This window comes from Nematostella vectensis, chromosome 1, assembly GCF_932526225.1.
Source record: "Nematostella vectensis chromosome 1, jaNemVect1.1, whole genome shotgun sequence".
Taxonomy (NCBI): Eukaryota; Metazoa; Cnidaria; class Anthozoa; order Actiniaria; family Edwardsiidae; genus Nematostella; species Nematostella vectensis.
In genome coordinates, this window is record NC_064034.1 from 14,340,981 (window position 1) to 14,357,999 (window position 17,019).

At 41.7% G+C, this 17,019-nt stretch overlaps 2 protein-coding genes and 1 long non-coding RNA gene across 4 annotated transcripts; 2 read left to right on the forward strand and 1 right to left on the reverse strand.

Annotated features, from left to right (window-relative positions):
* Positions 1-1,439: 1,439 nt before the first annotated feature.
* On the forward strand, positions 1,440-2,125 carry LOC125572025. The gene is made up of 2 exons (XR_007313588.1): positions 1,440-1,537; positions 1,891-2,125. It is a non-coding gene; the product is annotated as an uncharacterized LOC125572025 (long non-coding RNA).
* A 162-nt stretch (positions 2,126-2,287) lies between these two features.
* On the forward strand, positions 2,288-9,046 carry LOC116613948. 2 transcript variants are annotated; one of them, XR_007313587.1, is made up of 2 exons: positions 2,288-8,874; positions 8,946-9,046. XR_007313587.1 is itself a non-coding variant. In XM_048731941.1 (2 exons), exon 2 carries the CDS (start codon positions 2,705-2,707, stop codon positions 8,567-8,569), a length of 5,865 nt encoding a protein of 1,954 aa, XP_048587898.1. In that variant the 5' UTR covers positions 2,288-2,475; positions 2,547-2,704; the 3' UTR covers positions 8,570-9,046. The 2 variants fall into 2 exon arrangements, 1 of the variants encoding a protein (XP_048587898.1); XM_048731941.1 differs by having other exon boundaries at positions 2,288-2,475; positions 2,547-9,046.
* A 1,830-nt stretch (positions 9,047-10,876) lies between these two features.
* On the reverse strand, positions 10,877-13,707 carry LOC125572009. The gene is made up of 6 exons (XM_048731947.1): positions 13,588-13,707; positions 12,661-12,758; positions 12,417-12,487; positions 11,758-11,847; positions 11,312-11,430; positions 10,877-10,954 (listed from the first exon to the last, which is right to left on the reverse strand). The coding sequence occupies exons 1-6, from the start codon at positions 13,645-13,647 to the stop codon at positions 10,892-10,894; spliced, it is 501 nt and encodes a 166-aa protein (XP_048587904.1). The 5' UTR covers positions 13,648-13,707; the 3' UTR covers positions 10,877-10,891.
* Between the last annotated feature and the right edge of the window lie 3,312 nt (positions 13,708-17,019).

A 17,019-nucleotide genomic window follows, 5' to 3' on the forward strand; every position in this document is an offset into this window, starting at 1 on the left:
GTCTCCCTGGAGCTCGATAGCCTTTGCCTTGAATCTTTTAGTAGAGTTCCCAGATAAGCTTATTACATATCGTGAACACATGTTTTCACTTTTTTTGTCTTTGTGATAATGGCGCCCAAGATTTCTTGCTCGAAGTCATTGCAAGCAAAGTCAGTGGGAAAACTTAACATGTGTGGACCACATGTGTCAATGGCAACTGAGTCTCACGTGAGAATGCTAGGTAAGCAAATAATGAATGAATAAATAGTGCAATGCAGTGTCAACAGGAAATTTGAACTGTCTGTCCAGATATAGGCTAATCCTATATAAGGAGTCCAGCGTCTGAGACAGCCAGCAGGACTATGGTAGAAATTAACTTGCATCTATAGAAAATTTGAACTAAAACCAAAGCCCTGTCCAGATATAGGCTAATCCTATATAAGGAGTCCAGCGTCTGAGACAGCCAGCAGGACTATGGCAAAAATTAACCGGCATCAATAGGAAATTTGGACTAAAACCAAAGCCCTGTCCAGATATAGGCTAATCCTATATAAGGAGTCCAGCGTCTGAGACAGCCAGCAGGACTATGGCAAAAATTAACCGGCATAAATAGAAAATTTAGACTAAAACCAAAGCCCTGTCCAGATATAGGCTAATCCTATATAAGGAGTCCAGCGTCTGAGACAGCCAGCAGGACTATGGCAAAAATTAACCGGCATCAATAGGAAATTTGGACTAAAACCAAAGCCCTGTCCAGATATAGGCTAATCCTATATAAGGAGTCCAGTGTCTGAGACAGCCAGCAGGACTATGGCAAAAATTAACCGGCATAAATAGGAAATTTGGACTAAAACCAAAGCCCTGTCCAGATATAGGCTAATCCTATATAAGGAGTCCAGCGTCTGAGACAGCCAGCAGGACTATGATAGAAATTAACCGGCATCAATAGGAAATTTGGACTAAAACCAAAGCCCTGTCCAGATATAGGCTAATCCTATATAAGGAGTCCAGCGTCTGAGACAGCCAGCAGGACTATGGCAAAAATTAACCGGCACCAATAGGAAATTTGGACTAAAACCAAAGCCCTGTCCAGATATAGGCTAATCCTATATAAGGAGTCCAGCGTCTGAGACAGCCAGCAGGACTATGGCAAAAATTAACCGGCATAAATAGGAAATTTGGACTAAAACCAAAGCCCTGTCCAGATATAGGCTAATCCTATAAAAGGAGTCCAGCGTCTGAGACAGCCAGCAGGACTATGGTGGAAATTAACTGGCATCTATAGAAAATTTGAACTAAAACCAAAGCCCTGTCCAGATATAGGCTAATCCTATATAAGGAGTCCAGCGTCTGAGACAGCCAGCAGGACTATGGCAAAAATTAACCGGCATCAATAGGAAATTTGGACTAAAACCAAAGCCCTGTCAAGATATAGGCTAATCCTATATAAGGACCAGTTTATACTTTTCTAAGTACTAACAGTTTGTTTGTATTGAATAGGTTCACTTCAAAAGTGAATTGTTGCAGACTTTCATAGGGGGCAATGACACCACAATAGGTAAGTCGATAGACAGACCACATATGAAACATGGAAGCAGTTTATTCATTGCACTCATTTTTCAAGAATTTGTCTAAGCCTTAAGGATTATTCTTGCAGTTTACAAGTGCCTGCACTATTCATAGTGGAAAACAATTATCTGTACTACAATATTGGTCTGAGCCCAGGCTATCTTTATAAGTTGAAAACAATTACATCAATTGTATCTGTACATGATATTCAGTTTACTATACAGTACAGCAGATTTGCAAACACACAAACTGATCGATTACAAGTTTTTGGACAATAGTAATTGTATGGGAAAAACAATATGATTGGATAAACATAAGCTAAAGAAACATTTTCTCTTTTAGAAGAAAACAACAAGCAACTCATAAAAAGAAAAGCTAGGGGCAAAGCAAGCAGAAAAGCAAAGAAGTTCAACAAGGGGAAAGATATTTAGTAGTTGACACCAAAATTGGCAGTAGATCAGTAATTATAAATGAGTAGTTTAGTTAGATACTCAAGACCTCATCATCATTTTAGTTGCACTTGTACCAAAGCTATTGAGTTTTTTTCACAATAGAAAATATAGGACAAAAATGAAAATACATGAACATCAAATTATTTCAAAGCTATCTGAACAGGACAGTCCTGCTGGCTGTCTCAGATGCTGGGTTCTTTATATAGGATTAGCCTATATCTGGACAGGGCTTTGGTTTTAGTCCAAATTTCCTATTGATGCCGGTTAATTTTTGCCATAGTCCTGCTGGCTGTTGTTGTCGCCATTATCCGGGCTCCCTGTGTTAGAGGCCTGGTTCCGAGCTTTGCGCGGTCGCATAGCCTCGTGCAAAACGTTTTCAGTTCGTCGAGAATTTCCTGGAGTTTTTTATTGGAGTTTTTGACCTGAATCTAATGAATATTGTATGGATTTGTTTTTGGATGGATTCCGCACCCGTGTAAGTATCATGCGTTTGTATAATTAGCGGAAATTGCCATAATTTTCATCTTCAGTATTTGTTTATTTCAGCGAATCTCGTGGTAATTCGTGATAATTTTGAAGTTGAAACTCGTGTAGAACTTTACCCGTGAATATCGACAAGTGGAAAATAAAAGTTGTGTTCATATCCAGAAGCATCTCATCTATCTGACCTATCTGAATTCCAACATCATTCGACGGAAGAGTAAATGAACACTGAGGATTATTATCTTGGAAACATGAGTGAAAACGAAGCTAGTAGTGAAGTCGAACGAATAGAAAGCAAGAAAAGGTCCCTAGGAGGCTACCTAGGGCGCGTGAGTATTCACATGAAAGAGCTCAAAACTTGTCTTGATGATCCCTCTAGAGCCAATGAAATACAGACAGCCTTGAATGAATTACAGTCGGCTTTGAATAACTATGAGGACTGCTATCAGTCGTACATTTTGGAAGAATTGGCAACCGATGAATTCAACAGAGTGAAAGAGAAATTTGAAGAAACTCGTAATGAGTGTGAAACTACTACCAAATTGGCAAATGAACGTTTGAAGAAAGGAAAGTCAAACTCAACTAAGTCAAGGCTGTCTAGTAGGTCTAGGAAATTAAGAGAGAAAATAGAAATGAAAAAGCTTCTTTTGCAACAAGAAGAAGAGATAGCTCAGCATCGAATGGATCTGGAACGTAAGAAAATAGAATTGGAATATGAACAGAAAGCGAGAGCATGTAAGCTCAAGTTCCAGGTTCAAATCGCAGAAAAGGAAGCTGAGTTATTAGAAGAGAGAGGGAGTGAGTCTGATAGTTGTGTGTCAGAAGAGTATAAAGGGGATGTAGGGGTCATGCCACCCATGTCTCAAGAGGAAAAGCTAATGAAATGGACCGAGCAATGTGACCCCATTCCTGATAATCCTAGACCAGACACACCTAAGCTAATGGAGGGCCCTTCCCATCCTAAAGACCCCATTCCTGAGAGAAAACCCCAGATTAATGACCAAGAAGCCCCCCCTAGTAGTTATAGGAAAACCCCGTTTGGTTTTCTTCCCGTGAACAGTACTGATATCATGTTAAAGCTGACCATGCTCCAAGCCATGCAACCTGTTAAGTTCTCTGGGAATCCAAGTGACTTTCCTAATTTTAGGAAGAGATTGAGAGATAATTTAGAAGATGAAATTTTAAGTGATTCACAAAAGGTTGAATTCCTACCGAAGTTCCTCTCGGGGGAGGCTTTTGAAGTTGTGGAAAGGGTTTCCGGTTGCAGCTATTCAGTGATAGTTGATATTTTGGAAGACCGATATGGGCAGCCAGCGACCGTCGCTGCTTCTTGTATTGACAATTTGACCAGAGGCCCAAGATTGAACAATCATGATTATAAGGGACTGAGGGATTTTGCAGAGCAACTTGAATCATCCTCAAAGAAACTTGTTGGGGAATATGCTATTGAAGCCAGTACCATCTCAAACATGAAACAGATAGTTAGAAGGCTTCCCCAGTATTTAGTAAATAAATGGGGTGATGTATCCTACAAGATAAGAGAAAAGGGGGGTATCCCTAAGATTTCAGATTTGGCAGATTATGTGAAGAGGCAAGCAGCCATAAAGAATGACCCAGGTTTTGTTAACCTAAGCATGAGTGAGAACAAGGGCGGTGGTGATAAAAGACCCGAGCAGGGTGGGAAAGGCAAGAACTACCAGAAACAGACTTCTGTCTTTAAAACAGACATGGAAGGCTCACCCCCTGAAACTACTATGGGTAAACAAGCCCCAATTAAGACCTGTCCTTGCTGTCAAGGAGAACATAGGCTTTCAGACTGTGCAAATTTCAAGGGAAGGGACTTACCCGGCCGTTGGCGACTGGTAAAGGAGAAGAGATTGTGTCATATATGCCTTAGGCCAGGACATATGAGGGACAGATGCCATACAACCACTTTTTGTAACTGCAAAAGTGAGCGAAAACACCACACCTTGTTACATAACCCCCCTAGAGCTAAAGATGACCCTCCCAAAGAACTTAACTCGAGCGCAGGGGAGGGGACAACCGAGGGACCCCCTAGAAGAGACCATGCTCAGGGCACCCGGGGTGGGGAGCCACACAGGCAAACCGAGCAATACGCAACATTTTCTGAAAGAGCCACGGGGACGGTGTTACTACATGTTGTACCAGTTAAATTGATTGCCCCAAATGGGAACTCTCTGACAACGTATGGGCTACTGGATAATGGCTCAAGAGGAACTATGATAAGCTCGGAGGTTTCAGCGAAACTCGAACCTAAAGGTCATACTGAGGAAATATCCATCACCACCATGATGGGAAGTAGTAAGGAACAGATAGAGGTTGTGGAGTTTGAACTGCAACACGCAAGTGGTGAAGGGGATAGAATTCCCGTAACTGAGGGTTTGGTAACGAAGAAATTCAATGTCAACGAAAAGTGTCTTCCTAAAGATATTGACAGAGATGCACACCCGCATCTGAGGGATATTGAGATTCCCTCGGTAGACATGCCTAAGGTTTCGGTTCTGATAGGAAAGGACGTTGGCTATGCGCATGAGGTGTTTGAAGTGCGTAGACCAGCGACGAAAGCCAGTGATTTGAAGGCTTTGAGAGGTCCTCTTGGATGGGTAATTACAGGAACCCTTCAAGGGGAGACCTCATGCAAGGAAGTAAACCTGAACTTTGCTGATTATAAGAAAGAACTTCAGCATCAGATTGAGCGGTTCTGGGACTTGGAGAGTTTCGGTACAAAGAGTGTTGGGACGGACAAGGGATCCCCAAGTTTTATATCGCACCATCTGTCCAGGGAAGACAGGAAGGCTATCGATAAGTTGGAGAAGACCATTACTAAGCGTGATGGTCACTATGAAACAGGCCTCCTGTGGCGGGATGATGATGTGACCCTACCTAATAACCGGAATGAAGCCGACAAAAGACTGAATAGTCTGAAGCGTAAGTTTTCACGAGAGCCTGGATTGGAGGAGAAGTATCGAGCAGCCATGGAGAAGTATATCACTAAAGGGCATGCACGCAAACTCAGCCCAGAAGAAGCACAAGAGACTGGACCGAGAACTTGGTACTTACCTCATTTTGCAGTGACGAATATCAACAAACCTGGTAAGCTGAGGATAATTTTTGATGCTGCATCAGAGTACCAAGGTACTTCGTTGAATAAGAACTTGTTACATGGACCTGATTGTACAAACAGCCTGACTGGGGTGCTCCTACGGTTCAGGGAGGACAATGTTGCATTGGTAGCTGATATAGAAGGGATGTTCCTTCAGGTCGGAGTTAGAGAAGAAGACCAAGATTCTCTGCGATTTCTTTGGTGGGACAAAAGCTCTGATGACCCTCCAGAAGAATATGCCATGAACGTGCATGTCTTTGGGGCAACCGACTCGCCTTGTGCAGCCAACTGGACACTCAAGAAAACTACAACTGACAATGCTGGTGACTTTGGAGATACCACCATCGAAACTGTCCTGCATAATTTTTATGTGGATGATGTACTAAAAAGCGTAGACACGAGTGCGAGTGCAGTCACGCTTGCGAACGAGTTAACCGAACTTTGTGGTAGAGGAGGGTTCAACCTCACAAAGTTTATGAGTAACAGTAGGGAGGTCCTTGCTGAAGTGCCTATCGAGAAGAGGGCAGCACCAACGCTAGATTTAGATCTTGATGAACTCCCAGTCGAGCGGGCACTTGGAGTTAGATGGAACGTGGAGACAGACACCTTCGGGTTCAAGGTGAGCAACACTGAGAAGGCTGATACTATGAGAGGAGTACTATCGACAATCAGCTCTGTCTTTGACCCTTTGAACTTTGCTGCACCAGTGATAATGCGTGGCAAGCAGATCATGCAAGCCCTATGGAGGCGGAAGGCACCATGGGACGAGCCGCTCAGTGGAGACATTCTGCGTCAGTGGCAGACATGGAAAAGGGAACTTGTACGGCTTGAAGATTTGTCCATCCCCCGATGCTACTTCAGCAGGCCAGACCATGAAGGTGTTGGACTACAACTCCATCACTTTAGTGATGCCTCGGAGGCAGGATACGGGTCAGTAAGCTACTTACGAATCGAGTACCCGGACGGAATGGTGGAGTGTGCTTTCGTCGCCGGAAAGTCAAGGAATGCACCTATTAAAGGCTCAACCATCCCAAGGCTGGAGCTACAAGGAGCCCTACTGGCAACACGGGTGGACCAAGCAGTTCGCCGAGAACTGGACCTGAAGCCTGACAGAGTCGTGTTTTGGACTGATTCGATGATAACACTTAACTATATCAATAATGAAACCCGCAGATTCCAGACGTATGTAGCCAACAGGGTTACAGAGATTCGCGAAGCGACTAATCCTGACCAATGGCGACACTGTCCGGGAAAACTAAATCCTTCCGACGAAGTAAGTCGAGGTCTAACCATAGATGAGTTTCTCCGGGATGAGCGATGGCTTAATGATCCGAGTTTCTTGAGAGAGTCAGAAGATCAATGGCCAGATAATAAATTTGATGCCCTGTCTGAAGAAAGTCTGGAGATAAAGAAAGAAGTGTTCTTCACTGACCTGGAGCCAGGAGATGGCCTGGAAAAGCTTCTAACCGACACTTCTGATTGGATGAAGACCATTCGAAAGGTTGCGTGGGTAATGAAGTTTGTGGAGTGGTTGAAGACAAGAAAGCATGCAAAGCCTACTGAAAAGACACCTGGAGAGTCAGAGAACAAGCTAAGTCCAGACGACATAGAACGCGCCAAGCGACGAATAGCTGTACTAGTACAGCGGGAAAGTTTCCCTGAAGAAGTGAAGGCTCTGAAGGCAGGAAAGGAGGTGAATGTTGCTAGTGCTATCTTGAAGCTTAAGCCGGTCATGAAAGGCGATGAAGTTATGAGAGTTGGAGGAAGGATCTCGATGGCACCGATGAGTGATGATGCCAAGAATCCCATGATATTGCCGAAACAGAGTCATATCACTACTATCTTGATCCGCCACCTACACGAAAGCAACGGTCATTGTGGCGTGGAACAAGTACTATCCCTGCTGAGAGAGCAGTTTTGGATTGTGAAAGCGAGAGTGGCCATCAAGGCTGTTCTTGGAAGATGCATTCATTGTCGCAAGCAAAGAAGAACTACTTTGAAGCAAGAGATGGGAGATCTACCTAGAATTCGGATGATCCCTTACGAGCCACCCTTTACGTATACAGGTATTGACTATTTTGGACCGCTATATGTTAAGCGGGGAAGAGGAAGAGTGACTGAGAAGCGCTGGGGAGCTATCTTTGTTTGCATGAACTCCCGAGCAGTTCATCTCGAGTTAGCTAAGTCGCTAGAGACGGATGATTTCATACTCGCTCTGATGAGGTTCCTGAATCGCAGGGGCCATGTTGTGGAACTGTGGTCGGATAACGGGTCCAATTTTGTGGGAGCTGATCGGGAGATACGTGAACATCTGGAAGGAATGGATCATGACAAGATCGGACGTGAGTGTTCTGCGAAAGGATGCAAGTGGATCTTTAATCCACCTGGAGCCACCCACATGTCAGGCGTGTGGGAGAGGATGGTGAGAGTCGTCAAGCGAAGTCTGAAGGCGATCCTGGGGAAGAACCCCCTCAACGATGAAGTGCTGACCACCGTGTTTACTGAAGCAGAACGTATCGCGAATTCAAGACCGCTAACCCGGAATCCAGAGAATCCTGATGATGAGGATCCTCTTACGCCCAATCACTTTCTGAACGTGCGACCTACGATGAATCTTCCTACGGATACGGATGAACGGGCAGATAAGTACAGTCGGAAGCGGTGGAGACAAGCGCAATTACTTGCTAACCACTACTGGCGTCGCTGGTTGAAAGAGTACATTCCTTCCTTGCAAGTTCGAAGCAAGTGGAACAGGAAACAGCGAAACCTACACGTCGGAGATATAGTGCTCGTTGCGGACGACAACGTTGGACGAAACAACTGGCCTCTTGCGCGCGTGATTAATGTGTTTCCTGGCGTGGATGGATTGGTAAGGAGTGCAGAGGTGCGCGGTAAAGGGACGACCTACAAGCGCCCGGTAACCAAGTTGTGTCTGCTGGAAGCCGAGGATGAGGATGTCTAGATACGGATCGGATTGGAGACTCAAGGGACAGACGTAGATAGTGTAATATAGAACGGACATTAGCGTTATGACAATACGTTTATAGTTATGAACCTCCTCCGCAGGAGTTCATGGGGGGCGGGATGTTGTCGCCATTATCCGGGCTCCCTGTGTTAGAGGCCTGGTTCCGAGCTTTGCGCGGTCGCATAGCCTCGTGCAAAACGTTTTCAGTTCGTCGAGAATTTCCTGGAGTTTTTTATTGGAGTTTTTGACCTGAATCTAATGAATATTGTATGGATTTGTTTTTGGATGGATTCCGCACCCGTGTAAGTATCATGCGTTTGTATAATTAGCGGAAATTGCCATAATTTTCATCTTCAGTATTTGTTTATTTCAGCGAATCTCGTGGTAATTCGTGATAATTTTGAAGTTGAAACTCGTGTAGAACTTTACCCGTGAATATCGACAAGTGGAAAATAAAAGTTGTGTTCATATCCAGAAGCATCTCATCTATCTGACCTATCTGAATTCCAACAGCTGTCTCAGACGCTGGACTCCTTATATAGGATTAGCCTATATCTGGACAGGGCTTTGGTTTTAGTTCAAATTTTCTATAGATGCCGGTTAATTTTTGCCATAGTCCTGCTGGCTGTCTCAGACGCTGGACTCCTTATATAGGATTAGCCTATATCTGGACAGGGCTTTGGTTTTAGTCCAAATTTCCTATTTATGCCGGTTAATTTTTGCCATAGTCCTGCTGGCTGTCTCAGACGCTGGACTCCTTATATAGGATTAGCCTATATCTGGACAGGGCTTTGGTTTTAGTTCAAATTTTCTATTTTTTTAATTTTTGCCATAGTCCTGCTGGCTGTCTCAGACGCTGGACTCCTTATATAGGATTAGCCTATATCTGGACAGGGCTTTGGTTTTAGTCCAAATTTCCTATTTATGCCGGTTAATTTTTGCCATAGTCCTGCTGGCTGTCTCAGACGCTGGACTCCTTATATAGGATTAGCCTATATCTGGACAGGGCTTTGGTTTTAGTCCAAATTTCCTATTTATGCCGGTTAATTTTTGCCATAGTCCTGCTGGCTGTCTCAGACGCTGGACTCCTTATATAGGATTAGCCTATATCTGGACAGGGCTTTGGTTTTAGTCCAAATTTCCTATTTATGCCGGTTAATTTTTGCCATAGTCCTGCTGGCTGTCTCAGACACTGGACTCCTTATATAGGATTAGCCTATATCTGGACAGGGCTTTGGTTTTAGTCCAAATTTCCTATTGGGGCCGGTTAATTTTTGCCATAGTCCTGCTGGCTGTCTCAGACGCTGGACTCCTTATATAGGATTAGCCTATATCTGGACAGGGCTTTGGTTTTAGTCCAAATTTCCTATTTATGCCGGTTAATTTTTGCCATAGTCCTGCTGGCTGTCTCAGACGCTGGACTCCTTATATAGGATTAGCCTATATCTGGACAGGGCTTTGGTTTTAGTCCAAATTTCCTATTTATGCCGGTTAATTTTTGCCATAGTCCTGCTGGCTGTCTCAGACGCTGGACTCCTTATATAGGATTAGCCTATATCTGGACAGGGCTTTGGTTTTAGTCCAAATTTCCTATTGGGGCCGGTTAATTTTTGACATAGTCCTGCTGGCTGTCTCAGACGCTGGACTCCTTATATAGGATTAGCCTATATCTGGACAGGGCTTTGGTTTTAGTTCAAATTTTCTATTTTTTAAATTTTTGACATAGTCCTGCTGGCTGTCTCAGACGCTGGACTCCTTATATAGGATTAGCCTATATCTGGACAGGGCTTTGGTTTTAGTCCAAATTTCCTATTTATGCCGGTTAATTTTTGCCATAGTACTGCTGGCTGTCTCAGACGCTGGACTCCTTATATAGGATTAGCCTATATCTGGACAGGGCTTTGGTTTTAGTCCAAATTTCCTATTTATGCCGGTTAATTTTTGCCATAGTCCTGCTGGCTGTCTCAGACGCTGGACTCCTTATATAGGATTAGCCTATATCTGGACAGGGCTTTGGTGTTAGTCCAAATTTCCTATTGGGGCCGGTTAATTTTTGCCATAGTCCTGCTGGCTGTCTCAGACGCTGGATTCCCCCAGATCCTATTCACCATTTGTTAAAAAATAACTGAGGTTGGTAGACAATTATTTAAAGCCTCATAATTGATTAAATAGGCAAAACAATAATAATAACCAACATCTAGAAACAAAGTACAAGCATATATAGAAAAAAAATTATTTGTAAAATGTGGATCATGAGACAAAAGTAAATACGTCCTTATTCTTAAAAATCTTTTTCATTCAATTTTTTTGGTCATATATTCACTTTACCTCATGCTCTTCGCCCGTATCTGATTTAGAATCCATGTCAGGATCATAGCCAGTCTAGAGAGGCAAAAAATAAGCCCAAAAACAATTATTAATAAAATAAGTTAAGTTAGAAATGATGATTCAGTTGGAACCTTGAACCTCTATAAAAAAGAGTCCGAAGAAACAAGTTATTTCCGTTCTTTAGCTGGACCAAAATTACAGTAAAGTGTAACAAAAATGGAAATGGAACAATTAACAATATTGTGTGAAGTTTTTTGCCTGAATTTTTTTACGACCTTAATTTTTCGTTGTTATTTATAGGCTAATGGCACAACATCTGCAAAAAGATTATATCATCAGCATAGTGTGTGAGGTTGAGCTTCAGCATAGGCTTACAAACACATTGAAAATAAAATTCCATCTCCTACCCACCTTGTGATCAACAGTTTTCTTGTTGTTTTTATTCCTTCTCTTTTTCTTTTTTTCCTTTTTTTCCTTTATGCTTAGGGCTTTGAGGATGACCCTTCCATCAAAAGTGCTGAGATTGACATCTATTAAAGAATAAATTGTGATGTTAATGGGCCATCAATAAAATAGAAGAAAATTAAATATTTGAATTATTGGATGTGATGTGCACCTTGTTTTCAAAAGCCATTCAGTTATACAGTACATTTTACAGTGCAAATATGTCTTTAAATTTTTGAGTAACATCAAATTGATGTCAAAACAACTTGGGACAGTAAACAGAGTAAACAACATCGTCCCTACATCTCCCCTTACTAAGGGGGCCATTATTTGAGGCTTGGGTGGGAGCAATTTTGCTGCCAATAGTGCACAGTAATAATGCAACTCTGAATGATAATCTTTTAAGTACCAACCTTCTGCACGGGCAACAACTCCTAGGTTGGAACCAATAGCACGCAACACCAACAGTATTGGTTCCCTCCCATGGCCATGATTTCTGGATACTAGAAAAATGTTACAAGAGGGAATGACTAAACCCTTAGTGTGTTTTGGAACATAGTGGCTCTTGTGAATGTTTAAAAGAGGAGGCAAAAGCAAAAGGTGCTAGAGCTTTCCAGAGCTGCATTTTATTTACACTAATTCTTGATAATACAGTATAAGACATTTTCCAGTTAAGTAGGACTTTTACTGTTACATGCGATGCAGATTTACTGCATCCTTCTTTAGGCACAGACAGTAAGGGCTGCTATCTGTCAGTGGTTAATAAAGAAATGTTACAGTATGGGGAAATTTATATGTTAAAACTAAATCAAGTTTGGAAAGGCATGGAGACTCGATTGCCAAACTTTGAGTACATAAAACTCAGAATAATCCATACTCAATCCAGCACCAAAACATGTTGAAAACATAGCTTAGATTTCAATAGGAAGGAAGCCTCGTGGCACAGATTGACAAACCTCACTAATAACTTTAAGCTTTTTTACTGTTAAGAAAATGCTTTGTCCTTTAACATTTTAACAGCCCCCCCAATAATATTCATTAAGATACAGTTGCATCATTAAAAATACTATACCTGCCCTCTCATCATCTGTGCCTTCGAAACACACACATAGCAGAGGTTTGACCTCCAAGTCTTCGACATCCCTAATAAAACATAGCCAACAGTATTAGATTTGAATAAAAACATTTTGAACAACATGGGTCAAGAGGCTGAGAAGCAAACCGAGTAAAGATTTGTAGTAATGCTAAACAACATTGTTGGGGTTTAACTCAATTTTATTGATTGCTGACATTTTATCCATGACTATAGTGTTTACCTGAAGAAACTTGCCAGCATGTAGTTGGCTGGCTCATCTGGTTCAACCCCTGAGCAGATAAGCAATGATCTGCCAGAGTACTTGGCTTGTATACATGCCTAAACAAAGCATCATTCCATTGTTACACAATTTTGGAAAAACTATAATACTGTAGATGTTTTATATACAAGAATATGTGCAAGAAAATGATGATGAAACTAACATAAACAGTAATATGGCAAGTTATTACCCTAAATGTGACGACTCAGGCGAAAACCGACCGTACAGCCATTTCGTTCCGTGAGCTTACCCGCGAATTTTGTTTTAGCAAGTCAAGAGGTTTTTTATTGGATCTCGTGTGGTCAGGATACCGGACCAATCAAAACTTGAAGAATGAGTCCATTTGTAAAATGAGCTTCAAATTATTAATGATAACACAACAAAAAAATATCCACACAGTGTGTTGTCATCTTGAAGTCTGAATTTTATTCAGCTGAAAAGGGGCGGAGCTAAGCTCTTTCAAAGTGCGGGTCTTTGTTTAAGAACATATGGGCAGAAATAATAGACTTTATTGTAAAATTCTAAAGGTTCTTTATATGATGGTCGCTCCTACCCTGGTTCCAGAGCCTTGAACGTCTCTAAATAGAGAAGTTCCATGCTCCGGAAACAGGGTAAGTCACTCCACGAGAAAAGGAAAGAAATTATGAGGCTTTAAAATATAAATATGTTAAACATTTTGCTCTTCCATAACGATGAGATTGCAGATGCATACAGTAGGATATCTCTATAATAGCAAGGTGGCTTTGTATCTATACATACTTCTGTAGTTTATGGATCCTAGTGTTGCAACTCGGTATGCCTTAATTTAAAGTACCCCAAAATATAAGAACCTCTTTTGCCCAAAAGGAGAAAATCTAGGTTCTCACACACAGATTTATTTTACTGTACCTGATGGTAATTTTCGAGTACCACACACAGGTCCCCAAGTGCCTGTGTGTGATACCACATCTGGCCCTTTGTGATGCTTTTTTTCAGAAAACCAAACTCATACTCATCCTCCCTTACTGTTCCAACTAAATAAAAAGAACCATTGCCTATTACAATTCCAACAATATGTATAATGAGAAATCACCACTCACGAGCAGCAACATGCCTAGCCTAGCACACATGATCTTGAGTTCCTCACGGGAAGCCTGGATTCTTTTATTATTACAAAGCAAGAACTACTAGCGAGTTTTTTCAACAAATGGACTCGACTAGGCCAAGTTAACAAATACAAATATTCGTCCTCGCCGGCGTCATTTTTTTAGGGCCGATTCAAAATTTCAACATTTGCTAATTTTCAAACTCCTATAATTAACCTTTTTTCGCGATTTTAGACGTTCCCTTAGCCTTCGTCAGTGAAAAACTCCATTCGTATTTGCTTTTGTTGGCGTTATGATATGGAGCCAGTCAAAAAAATCCTTTTGGAAGTCCATTGTGGATAGATCAATAATAATGGTACAGGAAATACAGGAAATACAAATAAAAGCTACCCGCCCCACTTTCTCCTCGCCGTTCCGCCGCGCCGCCTCGCTCTTTCGCGTCTCATAACGCTGCCCGCGTCGCCTTGCTTCTCGAGGATTGCCCGCTCGTTTTTTTTTTTTTTTTTTTTTCCTAGAAATGCGGTTGGGAAACGTTTGTTTTATTTTACTTGGCAAATTAAATACAATGGGTATATCGATTTGCTATAATGTATGGCGTTGTTAGATGGTACTCCATCTCTATTTCCATTTGTATTTTATAACGTCTGAGTTAACGTCCTAGGGGAATATATGTATTGATCCGCCGCTCATGTGATTTAATTATTTTACTGCAATGGTGTAATGGTAAAATGACCGTTTATTTCATTCAAAATAAAATTAGAACTCTAATGTAATACAATGGAATATGAGTTCTTCTTGAAAGTAATGCACAACAAAGCCGGTTGAGGGGTTGTATTTACAATAGAGTAGTGAACAATGGCCGGCGAATCGCGCGCGAGCCGAATAAGGAACAAACGGCAATTAAGAAGCGGGCGCGCTAAAGAAATAGTTATTATCTATGCAAAGAATAGTTTCTCGATTATACCCAGGTAAGCTATGCTGGGTGCGCGAGTCTTTAGAGCCGTTATGTAAAGAAGCCGACGTAGTGGGGAGGTGAAAATGCCTGAGACACTTAAATGTATGTTGGTTGATGTCGATAAGAATGCGCGATTCATTTTCTCCGGATACAGATTTAGAATCTAGTTTTTTATTTACTCCAATGGGAAAATATACCTGACTTTTATAAGTGTGAATATCTTCGCCGCTCATATTCACCGGAACTGTTGATTTCTCATAAACTTACGCTTAATTACCGGTGTGCCAAGCATGTAATCTGTTGCATGTGATTTTAAACTCAAACCCATCGCTTGGCTGTTCTAAATAAATGTGGAAGGTCTTTTTTAATTCAGAAAATTTAAATTTAGGCTAAAAATATTGGATAAGTAAAATGACAATACTAGATCAGTACGAAGCGAAAAAGAAAAAAAATGATAGGTGTCGACCCATAAAGGGTTCACCTTTTACAATAGAGCAATTACAAAGGCATGTGAAATCAACACTTCCGGTGAATTTTAGACCAAATAACTTAGTAATTTACAAACAAAATGAAAAATCCGTGATCAGAATACTATATAATACTGACAAAGGGCCATTGATTCAAAAGAGATCGTAGTTATCTGAAACCTATGCCTAACCCAATGTGTTATTATAGGCGGAGTATTTCAATATTGGGATCGGCTTTAAATTGTGGTATTCCGGTAGTACCGACTAATCAAAAGTACCATGTTGTCGAAGGGGCATTTTTCTCCTCGCCATTGTCTCTACATCACTTCGTCTAGGTGGCTTTGCAGATCAGCTGTAGGGATCCCTTTTTTGCTTTTTACCATTCTTTTCACTCTTGCCCACGTAGACTCTATCTCTTGAGTGTTGACTCCAGTCACCGGGTCGACGAAATAGTCTTTATGGACCACCACCCGGTGACTGGAAACGTTGGGAGCATGAGCAGTAATGTTCCTGTATGCCCCCCAGTCATCCGAATGGAGAACACTTCCTGGCTGAAGGACTTCCTGAATAATCGGCGCCAAGACTTCTCTCGTTCGCTTGTTTACAACAGTGTAATACCCTCGGCAAGGCTGGAAGGCCGTAGTCACCAGACCAAACACCCATCTTTGTCGGGATATCCTTCCTCTGCCATACTATAAACATAATAAAGCAAATTGTTCTATAGTTAGTTTTTCTATCACATGTGAATCACCTGACATGACGGAAAAACCTGGAAAACGCGCAATTCCAGATAGAGAGAAAAGACACAATTTCTTACAATGGCTATAGGTTCCTTATATTACGGACTGATTTTCAAAACACAAATAAGATGAGGCAGAGGTGCACATAACCAGATTTTGGCTTTTTAAGATAATTTTTCCTTGATCATAATTGCCCTGTGTATCAGTTCAGGAACGAAAAGCTCAAATTCCAATGACACTTTACAAAAGTTGCTCTTTCTTTAAGCTCCATGTTAATTCCACACATCCCGCAGTAGAGGGTGTGGAGAAAATTTAAAGTTAGTAGCCAATCGTAGAATTCTCTACGCGGTCCACATACTACTTGAGCAAGCTGTAATATATTTTGCATGTTGATTTTTTTTTATATCGTGTTATTTGTTGCTGTTGTTATGAAACGTTAGCCCAGACTTCAAGTTTCTTAATATATGCCCAGAGTCAGGATGTGCGGACAAATGGACTTTACACCTCAATTTCTAAAGAAACATGTAACTGAAAGGCCTTATTGGCAACCAAACTGATTTGTTTTGTTTTGAAAGAGCACAGTTGTCTTTGAGAGCAATTTGATCGGGGTATTTGGTGGTAGGACTCGATGCGCGCGTTTCATCTCTCATTTCGCCGGTGAATAAACCTGTTTAACTGCTGTTTCCGCGGTATTAATGAACGGAAAGACATAAACGAATCGAAGTAACGACCTTTAAGAAGGCCAATCACGCCGTCATTTTACACCCCCGCTCAATACCGAGTGACACAAAGCATCCATTTCCATCGGCTAATTCAAGCAAGTATAAACTGAAGTCCTTTCAATAAAAAATTGTCGTCAAAGTATAATTATTCAATTATTATTATTTAATTTTTTGATTTGGGGGTGGGGGATGGGGGGGGGGGGGGGAGGCGTCATACTTAGCGCCACCATTTTTACCTCGACCATGACCTCGAAATAGAGAAGGGGAGGTGTAACAGTTCATGAACGGACATGCCAATTATGTCCGGACACGGTAGAGGACGAGTTCCACTTTGTCGTGCAGTAAATATGC

Bases quoted from the DNA above. Each gene is read 5' to 3' on its own strand.
- LOC125572009 (XM_048731947.1), bottom strand. From the start codon at position 13,647: ATGTGGTATCACACACAGGCACTTGGGGACCTGTGTGTGGTACTCGAA. The intron at 12,759-13,587 runs GTACAGTAAAAT...TGCTTTGTTTAG, and splicing joins TACTCGAAAATTACCATCAG to GCATGTATACAAGCCAAGTA. The intron at 11,431-11,757 runs GTTGGTACTTAA...ATTCTTTAATAG, and splicing joins AGTTGTTGCCCGTGCAGAAG to ATGTCAATCTCAGCACTTTT.
- LOC116613948 (XM_048731941.1), top strand. From the start codon at position 2,705: ATGAACACTGAGGATTATTATCTTGGAAACATGAGTGAAAACGAAGCT.